Source organism: Lindgomyces ingoldianus (genome assembly GCF_010093535.1).
Source record: "Lindgomyces ingoldianus strain ATCC 200398 unplaced genomic scaffold BDR25scaffold_12, whole genome shotgun sequence".
Lineage (NCBI taxonomy): Eukaryota > Fungi > Ascomycota > Dothideomycetes > Pleosporales > Lindgomycetaceae > Lindgomyces > Lindgomyces ingoldianus.
Genome location: NW_022985173.1, coordinates 477,206 through 496,689, shown reverse-complemented (window position 1 = coordinate 496,689; position 19,484 = coordinate 477,206). Strand labels below are relative to the sequence as shown.

The following is a 19,484-nucleotide window of genomic DNA, read 5'->3' as shown; positions in this document are numbered from 1 at the left end:
GCATCCAAGCATTTAGTTCGAGCTTTTGGAGTTGGTACTATAGAGATATTCCATAGCCTCTCATGAATCATCGCATCATATCCCCGCCAAAGCTCGCCGCTCTAGCTCTCCTCTTCATACCAGCACTACTTGAGCTCTTCTTTAACCCCGGGCCGTGCACAGGATCGAATGGCTTCCTTCTCCTAACTAATTGATACCCTCGATCTAACTCTACTTCTATCGCACATCTAACTTTCAAGGCGCCGACAGCAGGCCAGACACTACGCTCGCCGCGTAGTATCCAATACTCCAGGCCGTCTTTCGTCGGGTTCTCGAGTAGCTTGATGAAGTCGCCAGGCGTGAGTTCTGGGACAAGAGTGAGGCTTGCACCGGGAACGTTTTCGTCGAGGAGAAAGCGTCGGATTGAGGATGGGAGAAAGCCCACTTCATCAAGCTGGTGGAGACGATGCTGGACTTCCATGACGATGAGTCGTAGTATCGGCATGGAAAGCCGCCATCGACCATCCTGACGAGGGTTTGGGTGATGTAAGTCGGATCGAAGGAAAGGTGCCAGGTAAGGACGAGCTTGGGAGACGATGAAATGATTTACGTTGAAGAGCTCGGCGATGCGGTGGAGTGGAGATTCGCGGTCATTGTAACTGGCATGCGTCCATGGTCGGAAAGTAGTCTCTTCGGCGCCTGCCCATGGGACAATTTTTCCAGACTCGTCCTTACACATGAGTATTACGGGTTTGTAGAAGGTTGAAGATGAAGCGTTTGAAGCGAGGGCAGCAGACCAGATGAGCTGTGATATATATATATATATGAGCATGGGTATCACGCCCGAAGTCAAAGGTAAACTTACCACATTGGGAGCCGTAAGGTAATTGAGTAGGTTTGGCACTCCTCCACCGCCCGTCGTGGAAACCGTGATGTTCAATACCCTTTTAGTTTTCATGTATGCTTCTTCAAAGGTCAAGTCTTCTACGTTCGCACGAACGACTTGCTCAAGGACGCCAACATCGAGGAAGTACCCTTCCCGGACAAAGCGCTTCATGCGCCTCATAAGCGTCGCTAGCCAGCCACTCTCTCCACCGACATAGCCTTCTTTCCCAGCAGTAGAGTGCTTCGCGAACGCGGTCAGGTCAATATTTGATCCTGCCAGGAAGTCGAGAAGCTCATCTTCGGTATGAACTCCCACCAGTGCCGCAATCAGGGCCCCAGTAGCCGTACCTGCTATGATACGAGGAAGAAGTCCTCGAAGGTGTAAAGCTTTCACCACACCGAGGTGGCAGAGACCGAAGATGGCTCCGCCCTGTAGAACTAACACCGACCTTCCGAAGGCTTGCCGAGTGTCATGTAGGACATCGAGCTTGGCCTGGTTCGTCAAGCCGGTGTCGGAGTTCGCCGTTGTGGGATAGGATGTCACATAGTCGATAGCCAACGCAACCTGGGTCACGTAGTCTTCAATCAGGAGCTTGGTTCCAGCATAAGCGCGATTGAAGAGACGTGGTGCTGTAATGTTCCCCAGATTGCGGACAAGTCCTGATCGCAAGAGACTGACTAGTCCCAGAATATCGTCGTCCTCTCGGGCTTCGATGATGGCTTGGAGCCGTTCGTAGATGAGACGGTAATCGTAGAACTTGCTCGTGGGGTTCTGGCGCCTGCACCTACTGTCAGCAGCTGTCACAGAGGCTCATGGGAAGGTAATACCAGAGATCATAACCTAGCACTTCATCCAGCTGGAAGGCCGAAGCCTCCCACTCCTCGAATAGCCTGGCATCGGCAATGGCCTCTAGCAGCATATCTCTGTCGCTCTTCTTCATCCACCAAGCGTACAATCTCTGCAACATGGCCACAACATCAGTATCCCACAGCCAAAAAGCGGTATGACGCGCGAAGTCTCTTCGGGTGCATGGAGGGGCGTGGGGAAGCGACGCACCAGGTGCCAGAAAAAGGCGACCTCGAACAAGCAGCTAAATACCGACTTCAGGATGCCGGCAATGTTCCACCCGGTTGACATGGCGAGATGAGCCGTACGCCAGGTGTGAGATGTCGCATCGTCATTTGCTGGGTACGTCGGAGATATGTTGGGATGAGGAGCACAATGCCGCGTTGAGCCAGAGTGAAAGCTTTCACATGTCAGGAATGAAGGAAGGACCTTGGAATGCGGGAATGCGGGAGTGGCTGAGACACGAGCCACAGCATGTGCCACCGCCGGATCGATCATGCATGGAGGTGATCATCGATTTATGCTTCATCCTAGACGCCTCGACTCTATATTCCTTTGAGAATGCCTGGCTCCTCTCTTTGGCTCCTCCCACCTGCTGATCATCCGCTGAACTCCATTCTCTCCTCCCTCATTCAGGAAACCTCCTCACATTTCAACTCACCCCAACTCTTCATCCCACATATAACTTTGACTTCAGAAATATCGCCGTCCACATACTTACCAGATCCGCAAGCATGGCTTGATCACCTAAAGTTGCCAGCTGGTAAAGATGTAAGGGTCAAGATGGGGAGGCTACAAAGCGAGGACGTCTTCGTTAGGAAGTTGTATAGCAAAGTCGAGAAGCAAGGAGTTGTCGAGATTGCAAAATTGGCACGGACTGTTGTTGCAGGTTTCAATGAGGATGAGGGGGCTCAGAGGTGGGCGAATGAAAAGTATGGGCCACACCTGAGTCTTTTGTAGTAAGTTTTCCAGTCGTTAGACGCACCCTCAGCGCTAAGAGTGGGAGCCATGACTGCCCGAAGATCGCGGAAGATAGCGTTGCGAAGATTGAACAGCTGGTCCGAGACTCTGGGGTTGGTCTGGATGGAGAGGGGGAATTAGCTGGCTGGACAGGAGGTAGGGTAGTTCTCGTGCCAACTGATCGACCGATCAAGGAATGGAACCCTTTGGCAGAGAGAAAGCTATGAATCCATGTCTTGATTCACAAACGTTCCAACTGTCAATGAAAATTGCAATGTCATTTACTATTTCGATTATGATTCCGCTCACGATGCACTATCGAGAATTCCATCCCATGCATGCATATAACAACCAAAAGATCACCCTTTCGCCGCACTACCCAAACTCCGCCCAATGCAATGCCATATGTGTCACAACTTTTCGTTTCTCTACTCTAACGAAATCCGGTGGGTTTTCCACACATCCGGCAAAACCTTGACCAAGTTCGCCGCGTCTTTAGCACGAGCCGGGGCTTGATTCGGTAGGTCGATAGCTGCCCTACGCAACACTCCCTTCGCCTGATTTCCATAAAAATGAAGAAATTTTGAGGCATAATCCCGCATCAAGCCTTTCAGCAACATGAAATGACCGTCGTAGAGGGTCTCCACCGGGGTGTTGCAAATTGACGAGATGGCCCGCCAGTAGTCTGATATAGGGAAGGCAGGCAGCTTGCCGCTAAAAGACCTCAGCGACAAGGCCGCATAACCTGCCCCAAGTCCAATCATGCGTTGGTTGTACACATTGGTCTCAGGATCATTACCACTGATCGTTACCCATCCCAAGCGCGCTTGTCCTTCTCGAGTGTCCATCCGTCCGGTGATCCCGAACAACATTGGAGCAGCCTTGTGATACTTGGCTAACAATATGTCTTTCATACAGAGGCCTTTCCATGTGTACTTTGGATCGCAAATAAGACTGGCAGCAATCAATCCAAGCTCTTGAATGATTCTTCCATCCTCGTTGGCAGCCTCTTGTTCAAATTGTTTGATAAGAGACTTTTCGAAGCAAATCCATGCATATAGGAGGACAGCAGGATATTGGGCCTCTGCTTCGTTCGAAATTGCAGGGAGTGGTTGAGACACTATGTACGGACGGATATCTACGGTTGGCCCATTGCTGCTTTGAGCCTTATTCAGGATTTCTCGCATCCTGCCGATGGCAGCTTTACTAGCGTTTCTCTCGGTGGTGATCTGACCCATTCGTAGCCTCATATCTCTCCTTGTGTTGCCAATGAGATCCCTCATTGGGTGCTTGGCCGGATATTCCTTCGGAAAAGCCTTCCGAAACCGTTTCATGCGCTCGTGCAGCTGAAGGTATTTTGTGTGGAGCTCTTCAATGTCCGTGCCGGCCGAGGTATTTGTGACGGCTGGTTTGGATGGGAGGTGTGACTGACTTGGCTGGAGTTCTGGACGATTGCTGGGTACATTGGCAACCTGATGCTGCGGTTGCACAAGAGGGGGGGCTGGAGTTGGTTGCGGGAGTGCGTGCTCGATCTTCTTCTGTTCGATTGCGCGCTGTTTCGCCTCTGCCTCTCGTCTGATATTCTCCAGCTGGATCTCCCGCTTCACATTCTCTAGCTGCACTCGCTCAATTTCGAATTGTTGTTCTTGGGCCTGTCTTAAACGTTGTAGCTCCGCTTCTCGCCTGACATTATCTAGTTGTAATTGTGCGATTTCGCGTCGTCGTTGTTCGGCTTGTCGAAGTTGTTGTAGCTCTGCTTCTTGTATAGCTTTCTCTAGCTGTAAGGATTCGAGTGTTAAGCGCTCTAGCTCCCGTTCTGCGCCTTCGCGAATTCTGTCATGCTCCTGCGCGGCCTTTGCCAATTGTTCGTGATGATCGCCTGCGTGGGTGGCAGTAGCAATGTCAAGGCGATTCTTGGAGTCACGGTCGGATGTTACAAGCATCTGGCTGAGTTCGAGAAAGACCGCCATAACGGCGGCGGGTGGGTAGAGTGTGGGAGTGGTATGTGGTGGAGAATCACTGGCAGAGGAGATTCAAAGGTCGAGGAGGAGGAAAAACGTTTTGCCGAAAAGGTGGTTGGGTAGTCCGTGCACCGGCGGCACTTTCACATTACCTGGTGCTTGGGGTTCCGTCCCACCACCGGCATCCCCATGCGCGGTCTTCATGTTGTAATTGTTGGTTGAGTTGTAGGTCTCCGCGTAGGAATTGAGCGAATTGTTTGGCTGAGAGGCTTTCTTATGCGAAGTTCTCCTGGGCCCTGTTTGCACGGACATGTTGAATTGCACAGACACATTGGACGAAAAGAAGAGTCCAGACGTGAATGTCTGTGCACGTGGTCTCAGTCGGAAGGACATCGGCTTCAGCACTCCCGCAGGAGCTTCTCGAAAGGATGCTTGCCGATGCTTTGCTGCAGGAAGAGTGGCACTGATGGGAACACCTTCAAGCACCCAAACCGCCAATCTAGTTCTCTGTCTTTAGAAATGCGCCCTTAGTCATTCAGGGCCAATTGCACGTCTTCTCAAACAATGTGCGTGCCGTTTAACAGCGCCATCCAGGAGCGTCGTTTTGCAGGTTTCAAAGCGGACTCGATTCACCAATTTAGCACACGGGGCCCGTGCTCATCACACGTGAGAGAGTCCGCCGATGAGCGCCACCTGGGTACGAACTGGACCTCTGCTGGCTCACGTCTCTCACTTTCTACTCCTTTTCCAGCTCCATGTTCTCCTTTATTCTCAGCCTCCCTTCCGTACTCAGCGTAAACATGCCAGGAGTCCCCCACTCGGCGGAAGGCTCCGTGTCGCTCGCTAGCAACAGGGGCATTCTATACCTATTCTTCGGGGGGCGGAAGCGTCCACGAAGGCTCCCAGAGCATAATGACACAAGTGCAATGTTTCCCTGCGCCCACTTCCCCGGACTTATTGTGCTCGCTCCTACCGGCCTGGGTGCTCGGAAACTACCTAGGTAGACTTGATGCACTTGAAACGCGACGCCCAAAGCTGCAAAACTGATGCTTCAAGTTGCCGTAGTGAGACCTGTCTTTTGTTTCCGCACGCCTGCAGCAGCCCGCCTCGTGCGCCGTGTGATGCGCCCTCCTCCTGAGGATCTGAGGAGCATATATTTCCGAGGCTCATCTCGTCGTCGCCTGCGCGGCCTCAGCCATTGACCCCTGTTCTTTTGTAGCGTGAAGTGAGAGTTACCCATTGCTACGGTGGTCTGCCTAGGTGACGTACGTTTGCGGTTGCGGGCTCTCTGGCCGCTGATCGAATCGCTAGTCGGCCTGGCTGCCCCAAGCTTTCCCTCTTCCACCTGCACCCACGCCCACGCCCACAATACGGCTACTGCTACTGCTACTGCCACCTCCACCTCACCCTCCTTCCCCCCCCCCCCATTCTCTCTCTGCGCCCGATCGCTTCATCGCTCCCTCCCTCCTTCGTGCATTCTCTCCATCCTCGTTTTGTTTTGCGCTCAGCGCACTGCGTCCTGCCCGCCGGCTGAGGAAACTGCTCCCCGTCCCTCCTTGAATTCGGGCCACGCCCCTGCATCCCCGATCCTTATCACACTAGACATCAGACTTCGGCCACAACAGCTGCCTCAGTTCAGTCACTTTGCAGAGCTATACCCTCCCCACATCATCGATTCTCGACAATATCTGCTCTCCCGGCGCATTTTGCCTCTGTGCAGCACCCTTTGAAAGCGTACGTACCACCCCTAGGCTGCCCGCTGCCGTCGTACAGGAGCTTGCATCCAACCACGGCATCCCCGCTCTCTCTGCTCCTCTCCTCCTCTGCCTGTTACATCATCCGCCGCCCACCTGTCTGTAACATGAGCATTACTAACCCTCTCCAGATTGCCCATCGAGTACCTTTTCGATTAATTTGTGTCCGTCCTTGCCTCGACTTCGCCTTCCATCCTCTACCCGGGTACATACATTTGCACTCTTTGGTCCTAACCCACCACAGCTTCAAGCATGGATCAGCAAGGGCAACCTAATCCTATGGGTCCAACGGGCCGGCGTCTGCACATTGCTCATCGACGAAGCCCGTCTGAGCTGACGCCGCTTATGAGTATGTTGACTCCCTTCCCTTCCGGGCTGAGAAATTGCTGACTGACCCCCCTTATAGTGGAACAACTTGCTATCGCCCAGCAAATCGAAGTGCTACAGCAGCAACAGCAGCAGATCGCTGCAACTCACCAACAATATGTTAACATGGGCATGATTCAGCCCCAACAGCACCTTCCTGGTGCCAACTTTCAGATGCAAGGGCAAATGTCCAACGTATCACCCCACACAAACAACTTCCAGTTCCCGCAACAGATGCCCCAGCAGCATCTCGCGGTACCCATGAACGCTCCTTCCCAGCCGTCCTCCCACCGCCGCAATCAGTCTGCCCTCCCGAACGTAGGCATGGGTCCCCCCCCTGCCCCTTCATCAGGCGCTTCTGGTTTCGGTGAGTATGGTGGACAACCAGGCAACCAAGGCAGAGAGAACATTAACCCACGTGGTCGAGGCGGTGGTGCCGCAGGTTCAGGGCATGCCCGCCGTCATTCTCTAGCCCTGCCGGAGGCCAAGAAGGCGGCTGAATTGGCAGAACAAAAGCGAAAGACCTCTGGATTCCAGTTCCCTCTCCCGACTGCCACTGGTTCGAGCGCCAACCGCGACTCTAGCCCGAGCGGAAACGGCGGGGCCCAGTCTAACGATCAGCCCCCATCTGGACGCGGTGGTCGTGGCTCAGCTCACGGTCGCAGCCAAAGCATGGCTGTCGGTCGCGGTGGCGGTCATACTGGCCGTGGTGGAGGCAACTTCCAATTTCCAGGACCCCAGGCCTCAAACGAGGCCAATAATGGGAATCAGGGAGGCCAATCGGACTTCCAGCGTCGTGGTAGCCAAGGCCACGGCAGAAGCCAATCTCGAAATTTTGAAGGCAATTGGAGACAGCCTAACAATCAGCAGCAGCCCACACAGGAAAACCAAGCCCAAAACATGGGTAACTTCAACATGAACCAGACCGCAAATGCCGCTCCTTTCCAACCTGGCCATCGTGCCCGAGCCTCAATGAACCAGTCTATTGGTTCTCTTGGCAACTTCCAATATCCAGGACAGCCTCAGCTTGTCCAACTTCCGCAAGGACAGGTGCTTGTGCAGCCGCAGATGTTTGGTGCACAAGGCCTCAATCCTCTACAGATCGCCCATTTGCAAGCCCTGCAGGCCGCCCAAATGAACGGCCAAGGCATAGGAGGCCTTCAAGCAAGCCAGCACGCGCAGCCACAAATGTCAATGCAACAACAGCAGCAACAGCGCAAAACACTCTTTACACCCTATCTACCACAGGCTACCCTGCCAGCCCTCCTCAGTGACGGGCAGTTGGTCGCTGGTATCCTCCGCGTCAACAAGAAGAATCGAAGCGATGCATACGTCACCACCACTGACCTAGATGCGGACATCTTCATTTGTGGAAGCAAAGATAGGAACCGTGCCCTTGAGGGCGACTTGGTGGCTGTTGAGCTTCTCGATGTTGATGAAGTCTGGGGCCAGAAGCGCGAAAAAGAAGAGAAGAAGAAGAGGAAGGACAACGCTGATCCTCGTGGTGGCAGCATTGCCGTCAATGATGCTACGACTCAACCAGAGACGAGCCAATCAGGAGAAGGTGGCATCCGCCGACGAGGAAGTTTGCGCCAGCGACCCACCCAGAAGAAGAACGATGATGTGGAGGTTGAAGGTCAGAGCTTGCTTCTAATGGAGGAGGAGGAGATCAATGATGAGCAGAAACCCCTATACGCAGGCCACATAGTTGCCGTCATTGAGCGGGTGGCTGGCCAGATGTTCTCTGGGTAAGTATCTAAGCTGAAACTCGAAGACGACGGAGGCTAATCGAAAACAGAACCTTAGGTCTTCTTCGACCGAGTAGCCAAGCGACGAAGGAGAAGCAAGAAGCTGAGCGACAAGCTCGTGAAGGCCACTCAGGTCGACCACAGCCAGACCGTCAACAGGATAAGCCCAAGATCGTGTGGTTCAAGCCCACTGATAAGCGTGTTCCTTTGATCGCTATTCCGACTGAGCAAGCACCAAGGGATTTTGTCGAGAAGCACCAGGAATATGCCAATCGCATCTTTGTTGCCTGCATCAAGCGATGGCCTATTACCTCACTTCATCCGTTCGGCACTCTCGTGGAACAACTGGGCGAGATGGGTGATCTCAAGGTTGAGACGGATGCTCTTTTGCGAGACAATAACTTTGGGCCCGATGACTTCTCTGACGCCGTTCTCAAAAATGTCGGGTTTGAGGACTGGTCAGTCGCTAATGATGGCGAAGCCGCTTTAGAGAAACGACGCGACTTCCGCGGCGAAGAAACTTTCACAATCGACCCCAACGGAACCAAAGAACTTGATGATGCGATCCACTTCAAATACTTGGATGATGGTCGTGTTGAGATTGGCGTTCACGTTGCTGATGTGGCTCATTTCATTAAGCCGAACTCGCTCGTTGATCGCGAGGCCAAAAAGCGTGGCACTGCGGTCTATCTCATGACTCGAACCGTCAACATGCTTCCGCCGCGCCTGTCTTCGGACATATGCTGCTTGAACCCTGGTGAGGATCGCTATACTGTGAGTGTCGTGTTTAAAGTCGACCCAGCGTCTGGTCATGTCTTTGAAGACGAGACCTGGATTGGCAAGGCGGTTATCAAGAGCTCCGGCAAACTCTCATATGATGAGGTGGATTCGGTCATCAGCGGACGTGACAGTGAAGTCAACGCTGCGAGAGCAAAGGACATCAATATGCTCCACCATATCACGCAAAGGTTCCGCCAAGCCCGCTTCGGTGACCGCACCACCGAGATTGCTCCGCTTCGGCTCATGTACCAACTTGATGACGAGAATGTTCCTGTTGAAGAGAACATCTTCGACTCTTCACCGGCTCATGAGGTTATTGAGGAATTGAGTCACAAAACGAACGCCTTCGTCGCTAAGAAGATCATTGCCCATCTCCCGGAGAAGGCTCTTCTCCGACGACAAGCGTCGCCCAACCCACGCCGCTTGGAAACGATTGCCGACAGGATGAATGCAATCGGCTATTCAATTGATACGACGAGCAGTGGGACTATGCAAAACAGTCTCTTCCAAGTGGACGACGATGATATTCGCAAGGGTATTGAGACACTTGTCATTAAGTCGATGAATCGCGCCAAGTATTCCGTTGCCGGCAAGATAACGGAAGATCAATATCCTCACTACGCCCTCAACCTTCCACTTTACACTCATTTCACAAACCCATCGCGACGGTACGCTGATATCATCGTTCATCGTCAGCTTGAAGCAGCCTTGTCCAATGGAGCAGTCGAGTTCACTGAAGACATTGAGGTGCTAGCCAAGACCGCCGAGATGTGTAACACCAAGAAGGATTCTGCGCACAGCGCCCAAGAGCAAAGCGTACATATCGAGTCCTGTCGTAAGATGGACAAGATGAGACAAGACTTAGGAGGAGATCTCATCAGTGAAGGCATTGTCCTCTGCGTATATGAGTCGGCGTTCGATGTCCTGATTCCTGAGTTTGGTTTCGAGAAGCGTGTCCATTGTGACCAACTGCCATTGAAGAAAGCCGAGTTCGATAAGAACAAGCGACTTCTTGAGCTTTACTGGGAGAAGGGTGTTCCATCCTCAGCCTACATTCCTGAGGATGAGCGACCGAAGCACGGTTCAGTCCGCGCTGCTAATGCTGCAGCGGCAGCACGTGACGCGGAGGCTGCTAAACAGCGTGCCAAGGAACATGAGGAAGCTCAGCGAAGAGCCATGGATACTGGAACTATGTCTACCGATGATGTTGACGCTTTATTTGACGACGAGGACGATGACTCCACGGATTTGGCTGGAACCATGGCTGGGGTCTCTCTCAACCCAGCAGGAGCCGACCGTCCAACTCAGAGCATGCCACCATCTCCTACTAGGAATGGCCTTTCGTCTGGCCAGACTCCTCATCGTGTCAAATCAGACTCGAAACTAGCACAGAGCGCTAGCGAAGTCCCAGAAGCCAAGCTTACTAACAAGGAGAAGTACCTTAAATGGTTCTCATTGAGAGAGGAGAAGGGTGACTACATCCAAGACGTGAGGGAGATGACCCGCGTTCCGGTGATTCTGAAGACGGACCTCACAAAGAGCCCACCGTAAGTGGAGAGCAAGCTCCTCACAGCATGAAATTTACTGACCTTTCTATTTAGTTGCCTCACAATCCGTTCTCTGAACCCCTATGCACTCTGAGAATCGATCGGTTAGACTGCGCGACATATTCCCCGTATTCCAAGGAGTAATGAAAGTCAAAATTGGCATCGCTTCAGGGCCTGATTTTGGTCACTAAGACTCCGCGGTCACTACGTATTTTGAAAAGCCGCCGCGTCCCTCGAACTCGAGCAGCTACGTCCGCGATTGCCGACAAAGACACTCACTCAGACATTCCTTACCTCCATTGATCAATTGCGGTAGCTGTTCCGTTTCCTAAGTGGATTTGCGTAGTAAAGAGAAATTGCAAGGCACGAACATATTTTAGCTAGAGGAGGGCTGGCGAGAGGAGAGATATTTGTATCGTTGATGTGAAGATTCCAAAAGCGAAGGACTGGGATATCGACAGTAACTTTATCAATGGGTTCAAGAAAGTATTATAGTAATGTGTTGTGGTTGATGCACCCCCTTAGGTAGAGTCAATATTGTCATTATGCGATTAGTTCCAGTTTGATGAATCGAGCACTCCCAGCTCTTTTGCATGGTGCAAGAGATTGTTTACTTCCGAGGTGCAAGCCATGTTTATTACCCGCTTGAACTCTGGAACGTGGTTCTGCCGAAATCCGAACAGGCTAGAGAAATGCTTGATTGATGGCGCAGATCTGTGACCCTTCATGAACCATTCACCCCCTGTCCCTTTACCCCTGTCAGCACCATGCATTCCGCAAGGGCCAAGACCTGCCTGAGGCTGCTGGAATTAAAGGTTGTGATCTGCAAGTCAGAATTCCTTGGCTTGCCCTGTGGTGTTTGGGGACTCGACGCCAGGCCCTCAGCCCTCTTCTCAGGCACCGGTCGCGAAAGGGGCCAGCGAACATTCGCACTCAGCACACACCTCTTCTACTCTAGAGCTTTCTTCTGCATTTTTGTATCTCACGAGATACCCGCTGTCTCCGTGAAGAGAATGTGAAATTTGTTTCACGGAAACTTCACTCCAAAGCAGCATCCGGCGAGCATGAAGACCGCTTTGCCGAAGAACAGGGGAGAACGTACACTGCAGCCACGCAGCTGCCCTTCGGAAGAACAGCACTCCGTCACTTAAAAGCCATGCAATGTAGTAACGTGCGCGAAGTACATCAGCATTTTGGGCGGCTCTTCGCTTTCCCGTGCAGCGCAATGTGTGAGGGTGGGACTCGGAGGGTTTCATGGCTTGGCCTAAGCGTCGCAGCACCCCGGTCTTGCTACACCTCACAACTCAACCTCCTCGATAGCACGGCGCTGCGAAGTAGCCCGGCGGTTCCCACGGCCATCCCGGCCACATTCTGGCTGATCAAAGGCTCGTCCGGCCAAGAAGAAAAGCTTGACTGGCTACAGATTCGGTAAGTGAACGAAGCGTGGGCGGGATCGCTGCGTCCGCTGTCCTGCCACGGGCCCTGTATCCGTCCTCCGAATTTGAGATGGCGTCTCAGATGCAGCCCTCGAGTCGCAACGCGGGCTATAAGGTCCATTGGCCACCCACCTTCGTTTCCACCGAGCGTTTTCTGTTGGATATCAGCTAGCAGAGTACCTTCCACCAGTTTCTCTACCTAATATCCTTCACATTCCTTTCCCTTCACTTCTTCTCTCCGTCCCTGGTTGGACCTTAAGGAAATTTATAATTCTTCAAAGCAAGTCTTTGCTGGCTGTCAATCATTCTCGGACCGTCCCTTTACAAGTACAAGCACAACTTAATCCAGCAAAAATGCCTAGCCTACGAACAGCTCTCCAGTGGCTCTTGGTCGCCGCACCGGCCGTGACGCTTGCCCTTCCAGCTCAACGGAATGTCTTGACCCCAAGGATAGTAGCCCGCCAGGAAGCGGCTCCTTCTGCGTCGTCAAGTTCCGCAGCACCTGCTGCTTCTGCACCTCCAGCAGCGGCACCGGCTCCAGGAGGTGGATTGACTGACATCGACATCCTGCAATTGTAAGTTACACAGCGTCGACCAGGAAGCAGCAAAAGCTTACCAGTCCTCAGTGCTCTGACCGCAGAACATCTCGAGTCTGCCTTTTATCAGCAAGGTTTCGCCAAGTTCCCCATGAGCGATTTCCAGGCTCTTGGCCTCAGTGACACAAATATCAAGTCTCTCCAGCAAGTTGCACAGACCGAGGCTACTCACGTGTCGACTCTTCTCAGCGTCATATCCGGAGCTGGTACCCAGCCAGTCCAGCCTTGCCAGTACAACTTCGCTTTCACTGATGCGAAGGCAATGGTTGCCACTGCCCGTGTTCTTGAGGCTGTTGGCGTCTCTGCCTATCTCGGAGCCGCTCCATTGATCAACTCCTCCGACATTCTGTCTGCCGCTGCTTCTATTGCGACCGTCGAATCTCGCCATCAGAGCTTCATCCGTGTAGCTTCTGGAGCTGAGCCTGTACCCGCCGCTTTTGACACTGCTCTTGGGCCCCGCGCCGTCTTCACACTTGCCGCTCAGTTCATCCAGTCCTGCCCCGAGGGTTCCAACCTCAACATTCAGCCGTTTCCCGCCATCGCTCTTCAGAACCCTGAGAAGGCGACCGTTGGACAAAACTTGGCTTTGGCGGACGCTTCTCAGCCTGCTGGTGCTCAATTCTGTGCCTTTGTTGCTCCGTAAGTTGACCTACACCCATACGACGTACGCTTCTTACTAACATCTCTAGTGGTGGCAATCAATTCGAGCCTCTCACCAATGGCAACTGTGTTGTGCCGCAGAATCTTTCGGGTGAAGTATACATGATGCTCACCAAGTCCAAGTCGGTCGCCGATGCCGAGGTCCTTGCTGGCCCGTCTGTGATCCAGCCTTCATAGTCGCAGATGGATGAATATCATGGTCAGCCGCCGTCTTTATTGTTTCGAGTTTCATGACATTCTGAGCGTTAGAGGTCCTCGCATATGAGCGTGTACGACACAAGAGATTTACCTTCATTACAGTCGTTGAAATACAAGCGTTGATCTCAAGAACTTTTTATTTTCTATTTGTTGGGACCTATTTTGTCTAGATGGAGAAAACAACGTATGTATGAGGCCTGTGGATTTAGCAAGCCTGCGGAATACCCCCCAATTTTTATGCGAGGAAGGAAAGTTGTAGTTTTTTTGAGCTGAATTTGTTCGGGAGTCCTGAACGGTGGTTAATGGTTCACCGTTGAACGGGCCTGAAATCAAGGGTAGCAGTAGATTCAAAGACTTATAATTTCTCATACTTGCTCAACTCCGGGTTCCTAGAGAAGTGAGGTCCGATTTCCAAGCAATAGCTTGTTCATGCTGACCCAATGAGGAATACCTTGCGAGGTCACGTGGTAGCGCCCTCGCATTCGTTTTCCGGAACACTAATAATTCAATATAACCTGTTCTCTTGGAATACTAGGCGGTAAGAAGCCCTTTCCGACTACAACTGCTAGAGGGATAACACGATTGTAAGGAGACTCAACGCCGTCAGATAGCTAGTTGGTTCGTACAACCTCTCATCATTCGCCCTGTGGGCGGTTTCTCGGACCTTAGTTCCGGCGGCGTCGAACTGCCCGCCGTTCAGTGCTTGTTCTTGCTCTAAACGGTAAGTCCGTCAGCTGCCCAGGTGCTAAGAAGGATGGCAGATCGATTTCAGGCTTTTTTTACTACGTTCTGCTTTCACGTTTACTGGTGACTCAAGATCCTTTACAAGGCCTTCGTTTGTGGCTTTATATTCCGGTCCTCTAGCATCCCTTCTGTGCATTGCTTTCCAGATCCGATCCCATTTTCTTCATTTCACAGCATTTCTGACTCCTCTGCTAGTGAATTTGGGGCCTCCTTCAATAGAGCTTATCTTTAAGCATTATCACCACGATGAACATCCATCAAAACGGCGGATCATCGACTCACGTTATCGAACCCGACAGGGTGGAGCTTCAAGATGTCTCCCGCTATCTTGAACAGCCGAGCAAATCATATCAGCCGCATGTATCCCGAGCAAGCCCCAACATTGAAGCAGCTCGGAGCTTAGAGAATACATCGGAAAACAACGATCCAGTTGAGAATCTTCCCTCTCCGACCACGGCTTCAGAAAGGCTTGAGAGATGGAACCATCCTCGAATGAATCTTTGGCGAACGTTGGCTGCATTTGGGAGTTTTGTGGTTCTAGGAGCTAATGACGCTGCGTATGGGGTGAGTTTACCTGATGCTGTATTCGCGGACTAGATATTGATTAGTGTGCTATAGGCTTTGATTCCATATGTAAACACCCTAATTGAAAGACCCCGTGAGCCAAGGCTAACTCCTCCAACAGCTGCAAACCTACTACAACCTCACCTATACTGTAGTCTCCCTAGTCTTCCTATCCCCACTAGCCGGCTATACCATTTCCGCGCTACTAAACAACACAATCCATCTCAAATTCGGGCAGCGAGGTGTAGCCTTCATCTCACCAGGATGCCATCTCATCGCCTATATTATCATCGCACTGCACCCTCCATACCCGGTCCTCGTCGTCATTTTCATGATTGCAGGATTTGGCAACGGCCTAGCTGATGCAGCCTGGAACGCTTGGATCGGAAACATGGCTAATCCGAACGAGGTCCTTGGCTTTCTTCATGCTTTCTATGGACTCGGAGCTACCCTTTCTCCGCTGATTGCTACTACTATGATTACGAAGGGGAGCCGCTTACCGTGGTATTATTTCTACTACGTTATGGTAAGGTTGGCTCTCGGCTTCCCATCCACGCACATCTAGTTATCGTATATCTATATCTCACACCTATTAACAAACTACCAGATCGCCGTCGCATTCCTCGAACTCACCTCCTCCGTCTGGGCCTTCTGGGGCGCCAGTGGTGCCATCTTCCGGGCCAATAATCCTCGCACCACCAACACCAAAGACAACCGGATGAAAGAGGCCCTCATCCGCTTGCCATTCGCCCGTGTGACTTGGATCTGCGCTATGTTCCTATTGGGCTATGTCGGCGTTGAAGTCGCGCTTGGAGGCTGGATTGTCAAATTCATGCTTGAAGTAAGAGACGGGGCGGAGTTCGCTAGTGGTATGACGGCGACTGGGTTCTGGATGGGACTTACAATTGGGAGGATTGTGTTGGGCTTTGTTACACCAAAGGTTGGGGAGAAGTTAGCAATTGCTGTAAGTGAGCTTGCATATTTCGATATCCTGTCACTCACTCTTACAAACGGTTTCACTTATCAGATTAAAATAATTATACAAGCTAACTTATACCTCTCTCCCAGATCTACCTCCCCATAACCATGGTCTTCCAGCTAATCTTCTGGCTGGTGCCTCAATTTTACGTCTCCGCTGTCGTCATTGCAATGCAAGGCTTCTTCCTAGGCCCTATATTCCCCGCCGCCATAGTAGCAGCGACAAAGCTGCTCCCGCGCCATCTGCACGTCAGCGCTATCGGCTTTGCTGCAGCATTTGGCGGTAGTGGCGCTGCCATTTTCCCTTTCGCGGATGGTGCTATTGCTCAGGCGAAGGGCGTTCAGGTCCTTCAACCGATTATTTTGGTATTGTTGGGTGTGATTTTGGCGTTATGGTTGGGGTTGCCGAAGATTCATAAGAAGCAGGAGTGAAGGGCTTAGGATCTATAGTAGTGGGAGTGTTGAGGAGGAGGAGGAGTAAAAGTTCTTCTGTTCGTTGAGGGATAGGGATTCGACGTCGTTGAGTACATGGGCAGCATTCACCTTCCCTAAACTAATGTAGATAATATTAGCCTTCTAGCAATAGAACAAAATCTGCCAAGGAATATTAGTTTACATTTCTAAACTCATTTCCCTGCCTTATCACTGCTGACGCATTAAGTAATATGCTATAAAGGACTTGTAAAGCTTAGTTGAAACTACTACGTATGCAATGCTAATGCTCTCATGAAACGCATGTAAGCTATAGCTAATAGAAATGAAAACAACAGTTTCCAGAAAAACGACTAAAAGTGCTAGCCCAGGGTATCATAACCAAATCTTGACAACCTAGAGAAAACCTCCCCAACACAGACCCTCAACGCATCCATTCCCTCTTATTAATTCCCATCGCCTAGAGAATTACCAGCCTTACTCCGAAACCCTATTCCTCTCTCTAAACTCCTTACTCACACTCTCCGCCGCTAGCCTATCTTCCATAGGCGCAACCTCCAAATACCGCTCTACCTCCCACCTCTCCCACTCCTCCATCCTCCTCACTTCCTCAAACCCCTTCCAAATAGGAGGATACCTATCGCCCATCTTAAACCTCCTCGCTTTCTCTAGTAAGTCGCACAACGCGTCTTCCCGCTCCCTCTTCGCCTCCTGCGTTTCTCTCACCTGCGCAAGGTATTCGTTGCGCTCTGCAATTTCTGCTTCGCTTTCGAAATTCGGCTTGCGGGTAGTAAAGGAGAACGGACGTGGTGCAGTGTAGCCAGAAGGAAGCCTTTCCCCCCTTTCCATCATTGCTTTCACAGCCTTACCCCATTCATCTCTCTCCGTAGCCACCTTCTTATTCTCCCTCAGCAGTCCATCAAGCGTATGTCCTAACCCCTGAATCTTCGTCCTCAAATACAAAACCTCGTCCTTCTGCTCATGCCCCACGTTCCTGTAATACTCAGCGATAACACCACTCATTTCGGCTTCCAGCTCCGCAATCCGAGAGTCTTTTTGCGCAGACGAAATTTTAGAGCGGGATTCAAGGGCTTTATATTCAGCTTCCCAAGTCTGCGCTTGTGATTGGAATGTTTGCACGGTTTGTTCGAGTAAGGAGGCGAAGTCTCGCGCATCCCAGATATCTTTTTGCAGTCGCTCGTTCTCGCGTTTTAGCTTAGGCCGGTAGTTTTTCTCTAGTTCGATGCGCAGATCTTTCATATCAGAGACGAGTTTAGCGTTGTCAAGACATTTTTGGTGGTAGAGGGTTTGCCAGCTGGGAGCGGTTTCGGAGGCTGTGAGTGGGTTGGGGGAGGGAGAGGGAGAGAGTTTGGAGGAGAGAATGGCGATTTCTTCTTGGTGCTTTGCTTCTTGGTCAAAGAGCGCTTGGGATTTGCTCGCGAGGGTGGCTTTTAGGGATGAGACTTCTTCGGAGAGCTTTTGCACGTATGGGTTTTCGCGCAGGGAGTGCGTGCGTCGGTGTTCGAAGGACAGGCGGGGGAGGATGATGTCAGGAGTTGAGGGTAAGGCGGATGGGAAGAGGGTAGGCGAGGCGACAGCGTTGTTGGAGGATGGACTATCGGAAGCAGACTGGTGATTCATATGAACGGTTTGTGGGGGATTGCGTTCATCTCCTTCTTCTTCTGAGTCGGCGTTGGTGTCGTTCAGCTGATAAGTTGGTTGTGATAACCTCTTATGCTGTACATCATAGTATCCATATCCCTCCACTTCATTCGACGGACTCCCATAACCATTCCCATTCATCACATCCGCGAGTTCTGGAGGCGGGCTATTCATACCATGATAGCTGCGTTGACTCTCTCTCCATTTCAATGTCTCGCGCATAGTCTCAGAATCCACGGACATAGATAACCTACGATCCGGACGTTTCAAACGGATCCCAGACATTTCAGCCGAAAGCCGTCCTAATTTAGACCGATCGATGTTAGTGACGTCGTCAGCTGATGCTGCAAGGGGACTCTGATTCAACCCGCTCCGTCGCCGCTCTATCCTTGGCAGCACTGCCATGAGCGGCAAGTTAAAAGACCGCTTTCGTGTGGGTGTTGAAGATGGTGTTAGCGAGCCGTAACTACTGGTAGTCGGGGTACGAAATCCGGCGTTAGGTTTTCCTGCAAGTGAACTAACGGACGTTGAAGACCTCCGAAAGCCCAAGGGGTTGTGGAGGTCACTGTGAGGTGCTGCCTTGCCAGCAGGTTTCCATGGGCCCTTGGGGCTAATAGAATCGGGTGTAGAATGAAACATTGGTTCCCCGCCTCTGCCGCTTCGGGGAACGATATCAGATCTGCGTTTCTTTTTAGAAGCTTCGGTAGGCTTGCGATAGCCGGGCGTAGATTCGGGTCTGTTAGGTTGGGAGCTATCCTCGGTATAGTCATAGCTAGGAAGCGAATAGTCGTCATCATGGCCGGGTGATCCATCCTGAAGGGATTCAAAATGGCTTGGGGTGGTTGAATGTTGGCGCCGGGAGAAAGGGTTTCTGCTATTCCCGAACGGGCTACTCATGGTTGCTGTCATCCAGTCAGACTTGATCGAAAGAAATGTGATATACAAAGAAATGGGGATAGAAAAAGCAAACATATATGAATAAGATGACCAGGAGACAGAATGCAGCGTTACGTTTACGAGGAAAGGCTTTAAAAGGAGAAATTCTTACTGCTATGGCTACTGACAGAAACCCTCCAAATAACTCAGTATGGGGACGACGCGGTGAGAACAAAGGAAAAGATTAGATTCTTTGTCCATGGCGTGTGGATGCTATTGTTGGCTCGATGATGGCGGCGAGATCGTATTGCGCACAAAGAACAATAAAGAGGACAGTAGAGCAAGAATAGACTTTCACCAGGTCGCATGTCAAACTAATAGGAGGCCTCCATGCGCTACTTTCATGATAACTCCTCGTGCGATCCCTTTGGCGCCTCGTTGGATTGCCCTGGTGGTCCGAAAGGATGTTTTGCTTGCCCCAATAATGGCAATTACAAGATGAAAATGACGA

General features: G+C 51.6%; 7 protein-coding genes across 7 annotated transcripts; 4 read left to right on the top strand and 3 right to left on the bottom strand.

Moving 5' to 3' along the window:
• Positions 1-42: 42 nt before the first annotated feature.
• On the bottom strand, positions 43-2,045 carry BDR25DRAFT_302855 (uncharacterized protein). The gene is made up of 4 exons (XM_033689891.1): positions 1,922-2,045; positions 1,693-1,823; positions 845-1,643; positions 43-784 (listed from the first exon to the last, which is right to left on the bottom strand). Exons 1-4 carry the CDS (start codon positions 2,000-2,002, stop codon positions 68-70), a joined length of 1,728 nt encoding a protein of 575 aa, XP_033548895.1. The 5' UTR covers positions 2,003-2,045; the 3' UTR covers positions 43-67.
• A 203-nt stretch (positions 2,046-2,248) lies between these two features.
• On the top strand, positions 2,249-2,966 carry BDR25DRAFT_259430 (2',3'-cyclic-nucleotide 3'-phosphodiesterase). Its single transcript, XM_033686585.1, has 2 exons — positions 2,249-2,670; positions 2,718-2,966. The coding sequence occupies exons 1-2, from the start codon at positions 2,273-2,275 to the stop codon at positions 2,896-2,898; spliced, it is 579 nt and encodes a 192-aa protein (XP_033548894.1). The 5' UTR covers positions 2,249-2,272; the 3' UTR covers positions 2,899-2,966.
• A 133-nt stretch (positions 2,967-3,099) lies between these two features.
• On the bottom strand, positions 3,100-4,667 carry BDR25DRAFT_333503 (GLE1-domain-containing protein; the record flags this gene model as incomplete). Its single annotated transcript, XM_033692842.1, has 2 exons — positions 4,360-4,667; positions 3,100-4,323 (listed from the first exon to the last, which is right to left on the bottom strand). Exons 1-2 carry the CDS (start codon positions 4,639-4,641, stop codon positions 3,100-3,102), a joined length of 1,506 nt encoding a protein of 501 aa, XP_033548893.1. The 5' UTR covers positions 4,642-4,667.
• Positions 4,668-6,340: 1,673 nt separating this feature from the next.
• Positions 6,341-11,113, top strand: BDR25DRAFT_17854 (cell wall biogenesis protein phosphatase Ssd1). Its single transcript, XM_033684190.1, has 5 exons — positions 6,341-6,366; positions 6,518-6,735; positions 6,793-8,500; positions 8,551-10,827; positions 10,882-11,113. The coding sequence occupies exons 2-5, from the start codon at positions 6,639-6,641 to the stop codon at positions 10,919-10,921; spliced, it is 4,122 nt and encodes a 1,373-aa protein (XP_033548892.1). The 5' UTR covers positions 6,341-6,366; positions 6,518-6,638; the 3' UTR covers positions 10,922-11,113.
• A 1,023-nt stretch (positions 11,114-12,136) lies between these two features.
• On the top strand, positions 12,137-14,051 carry BDR25DRAFT_342080 (uncharacterized protein). The gene is made up of 3 exons (XM_033693679.1): positions 12,137-12,838; positions 12,890-13,498; positions 13,549-14,051. The coding sequence occupies exons 1-3, from the start codon at positions 12,618-12,620 to the stop codon at positions 13,694-13,696; spliced, it is 978 nt and encodes a 325-aa protein (XP_033548891.1). The 5' UTR covers positions 12,137-12,617; the 3' UTR covers positions 13,697-14,051.
• Positions 14,052-14,609: 558 nt separating this feature from the next.
• Positions 14,610-16,529, top strand: BDR25DRAFT_342079 (MFS general substrate transporter). Its single transcript, XM_033693678.1, has 5 exons — positions 14,610-15,025; positions 15,080-15,094; positions 15,147-15,551; positions 15,633-15,989; positions 16,094-16,529. The coding sequence occupies exons 1-5, from the start codon at positions 14,708-14,710 to the stop codon at positions 16,433-16,435; spliced, it is 1,437 nt and encodes a 478-aa protein (XP_033548890.1). The 5' UTR covers positions 14,610-14,707; the 3' UTR covers positions 16,436-16,529.
• Positions 16,530-16,912: 383 nt separating this feature from the next.
• Positions 16,913-18,994, bottom strand: BDR25DRAFT_313253 (uncharacterized protein; the record flags this gene model as incomplete). The annotated part of the gene is made up of 1 exon (XM_033691366.1): positions 16,913-18,994. One exon carries the CDS (start codon positions 18,992-18,994, stop codon positions 16,913-16,915), a length of 2,082 nt encoding a protein of 693 aa, XP_033548889.1.
• Positions 18,995-19,484: the final 490 nt, after the last annotated feature.

What these genes read in the sequence shown, in the direction of transcription:
- BDR25DRAFT_342079 (XM_033693678.1), top strand. Translation starts at nt 14,708, where the DNA reads ATGAACATCCATCAAAACGGCGGATCATCGACTCACGTTATCGAACCC. An exon ending in ATTATTTCTACTACGTTATG is followed by an intron (nt 15,552 to 15,632) that starts GTAAGGTTGGCT and finishes ACAAACTACCAG; the next exon opens with ATCGCCGTCGCATTCCTCGA. An exon ending in GGGAGAAGTTAGCAATTGCT is followed by an intron (nt 15,990 to 16,093) that starts GTAAGTGAGCTT and finishes CCTCTCTCCCAG; the next exon opens with ATCTACCTCCCCATAACCAT.
- BDR25DRAFT_342080 (XM_033693679.1), top strand. Translation starts at nt 12,618, where the DNA reads ATGCCTAGCCTACGAACAGCTCTCCAGTGGCTCTTGGTCGCCGCACCG. An exon ending in GACATCGACATCCTGCAATT is followed by an intron (nt 12,839 to 12,889) that starts GTAAGTTACACA and finishes ACCAGTCCTCAG; the next exon opens with TGCTCTGACCGCAGAACATC. An exon ending in TTCTGTGCCTTTGTTGCTCC is followed by an intron (nt 13,499 to 13,548) that starts GTAAGTTGACCT and finishes TAACATCTCTAG; the next exon opens with TGGTGGCAATCAATTCGAGC.
- BDR25DRAFT_302855 (XM_033689891.1), bottom strand. Translation starts at nt 2,002, where the DNA reads ATGTCAACCGGGTGGAACATTGCCGGCATCCTGAAGTCGGTATTTAGC. An exon ending in TCGCCTTTTTCTGGCACCTG is followed by an intron (nt 1,824 to 1,921) that starts GTGCGTCGCTTC and finishes GCCATGTTGCAG; the next exon opens with AGATTGTACGCTTGGTGGAT. An exon ending in ACCTTACGGCTCCCAATGTG is followed by an intron (nt 785 to 844) that starts GTAAGTTTACCT and finishes TATATATCACAG; the next exon opens with CTCATCTGGTCTGCTGCCCT.
- BDR25DRAFT_17854 (XM_033684190.1), top strand. Translation starts at nt 6,639, where the DNA reads ATGGATCAGCAAGGGCAACCTAATCCTATGGGTCCAACGGGCCGGCGT. An exon ending in TGAGCTGACGCCGCTTATGA is followed by an intron (nt 6,736 to 6,792) that starts GTATGTTGACTC and finishes CCCCCCTTATAG; the next exon opens with TGGAACAACTTGCTATCGCC. An exon ending in GCTGGCCAGATGTTCTCTGG is followed by an intron (nt 8,501 to 8,550) that starts GTAAGTATCTAA and finishes AATCGAAAACAG; the next exon opens with AACCTTAGGTCTTCTTCGAC.
- BDR25DRAFT_259430 (XM_033686585.1), top strand. Translation starts at nt 2,273, where the DNA reads ATGCCTGGCTCCTCTCTTTGGCTCCTCCCACCTGCTGATCATCCGCTG. An exon ending in CCACACCTGAGTCTTTTGTA is followed by an intron (nt 2,671 to 2,717) that starts GTAAGTTTTCCA and finishes TAAGAGTGGGAG; the next exon opens with CCATGACTGCCCGAAGATCG.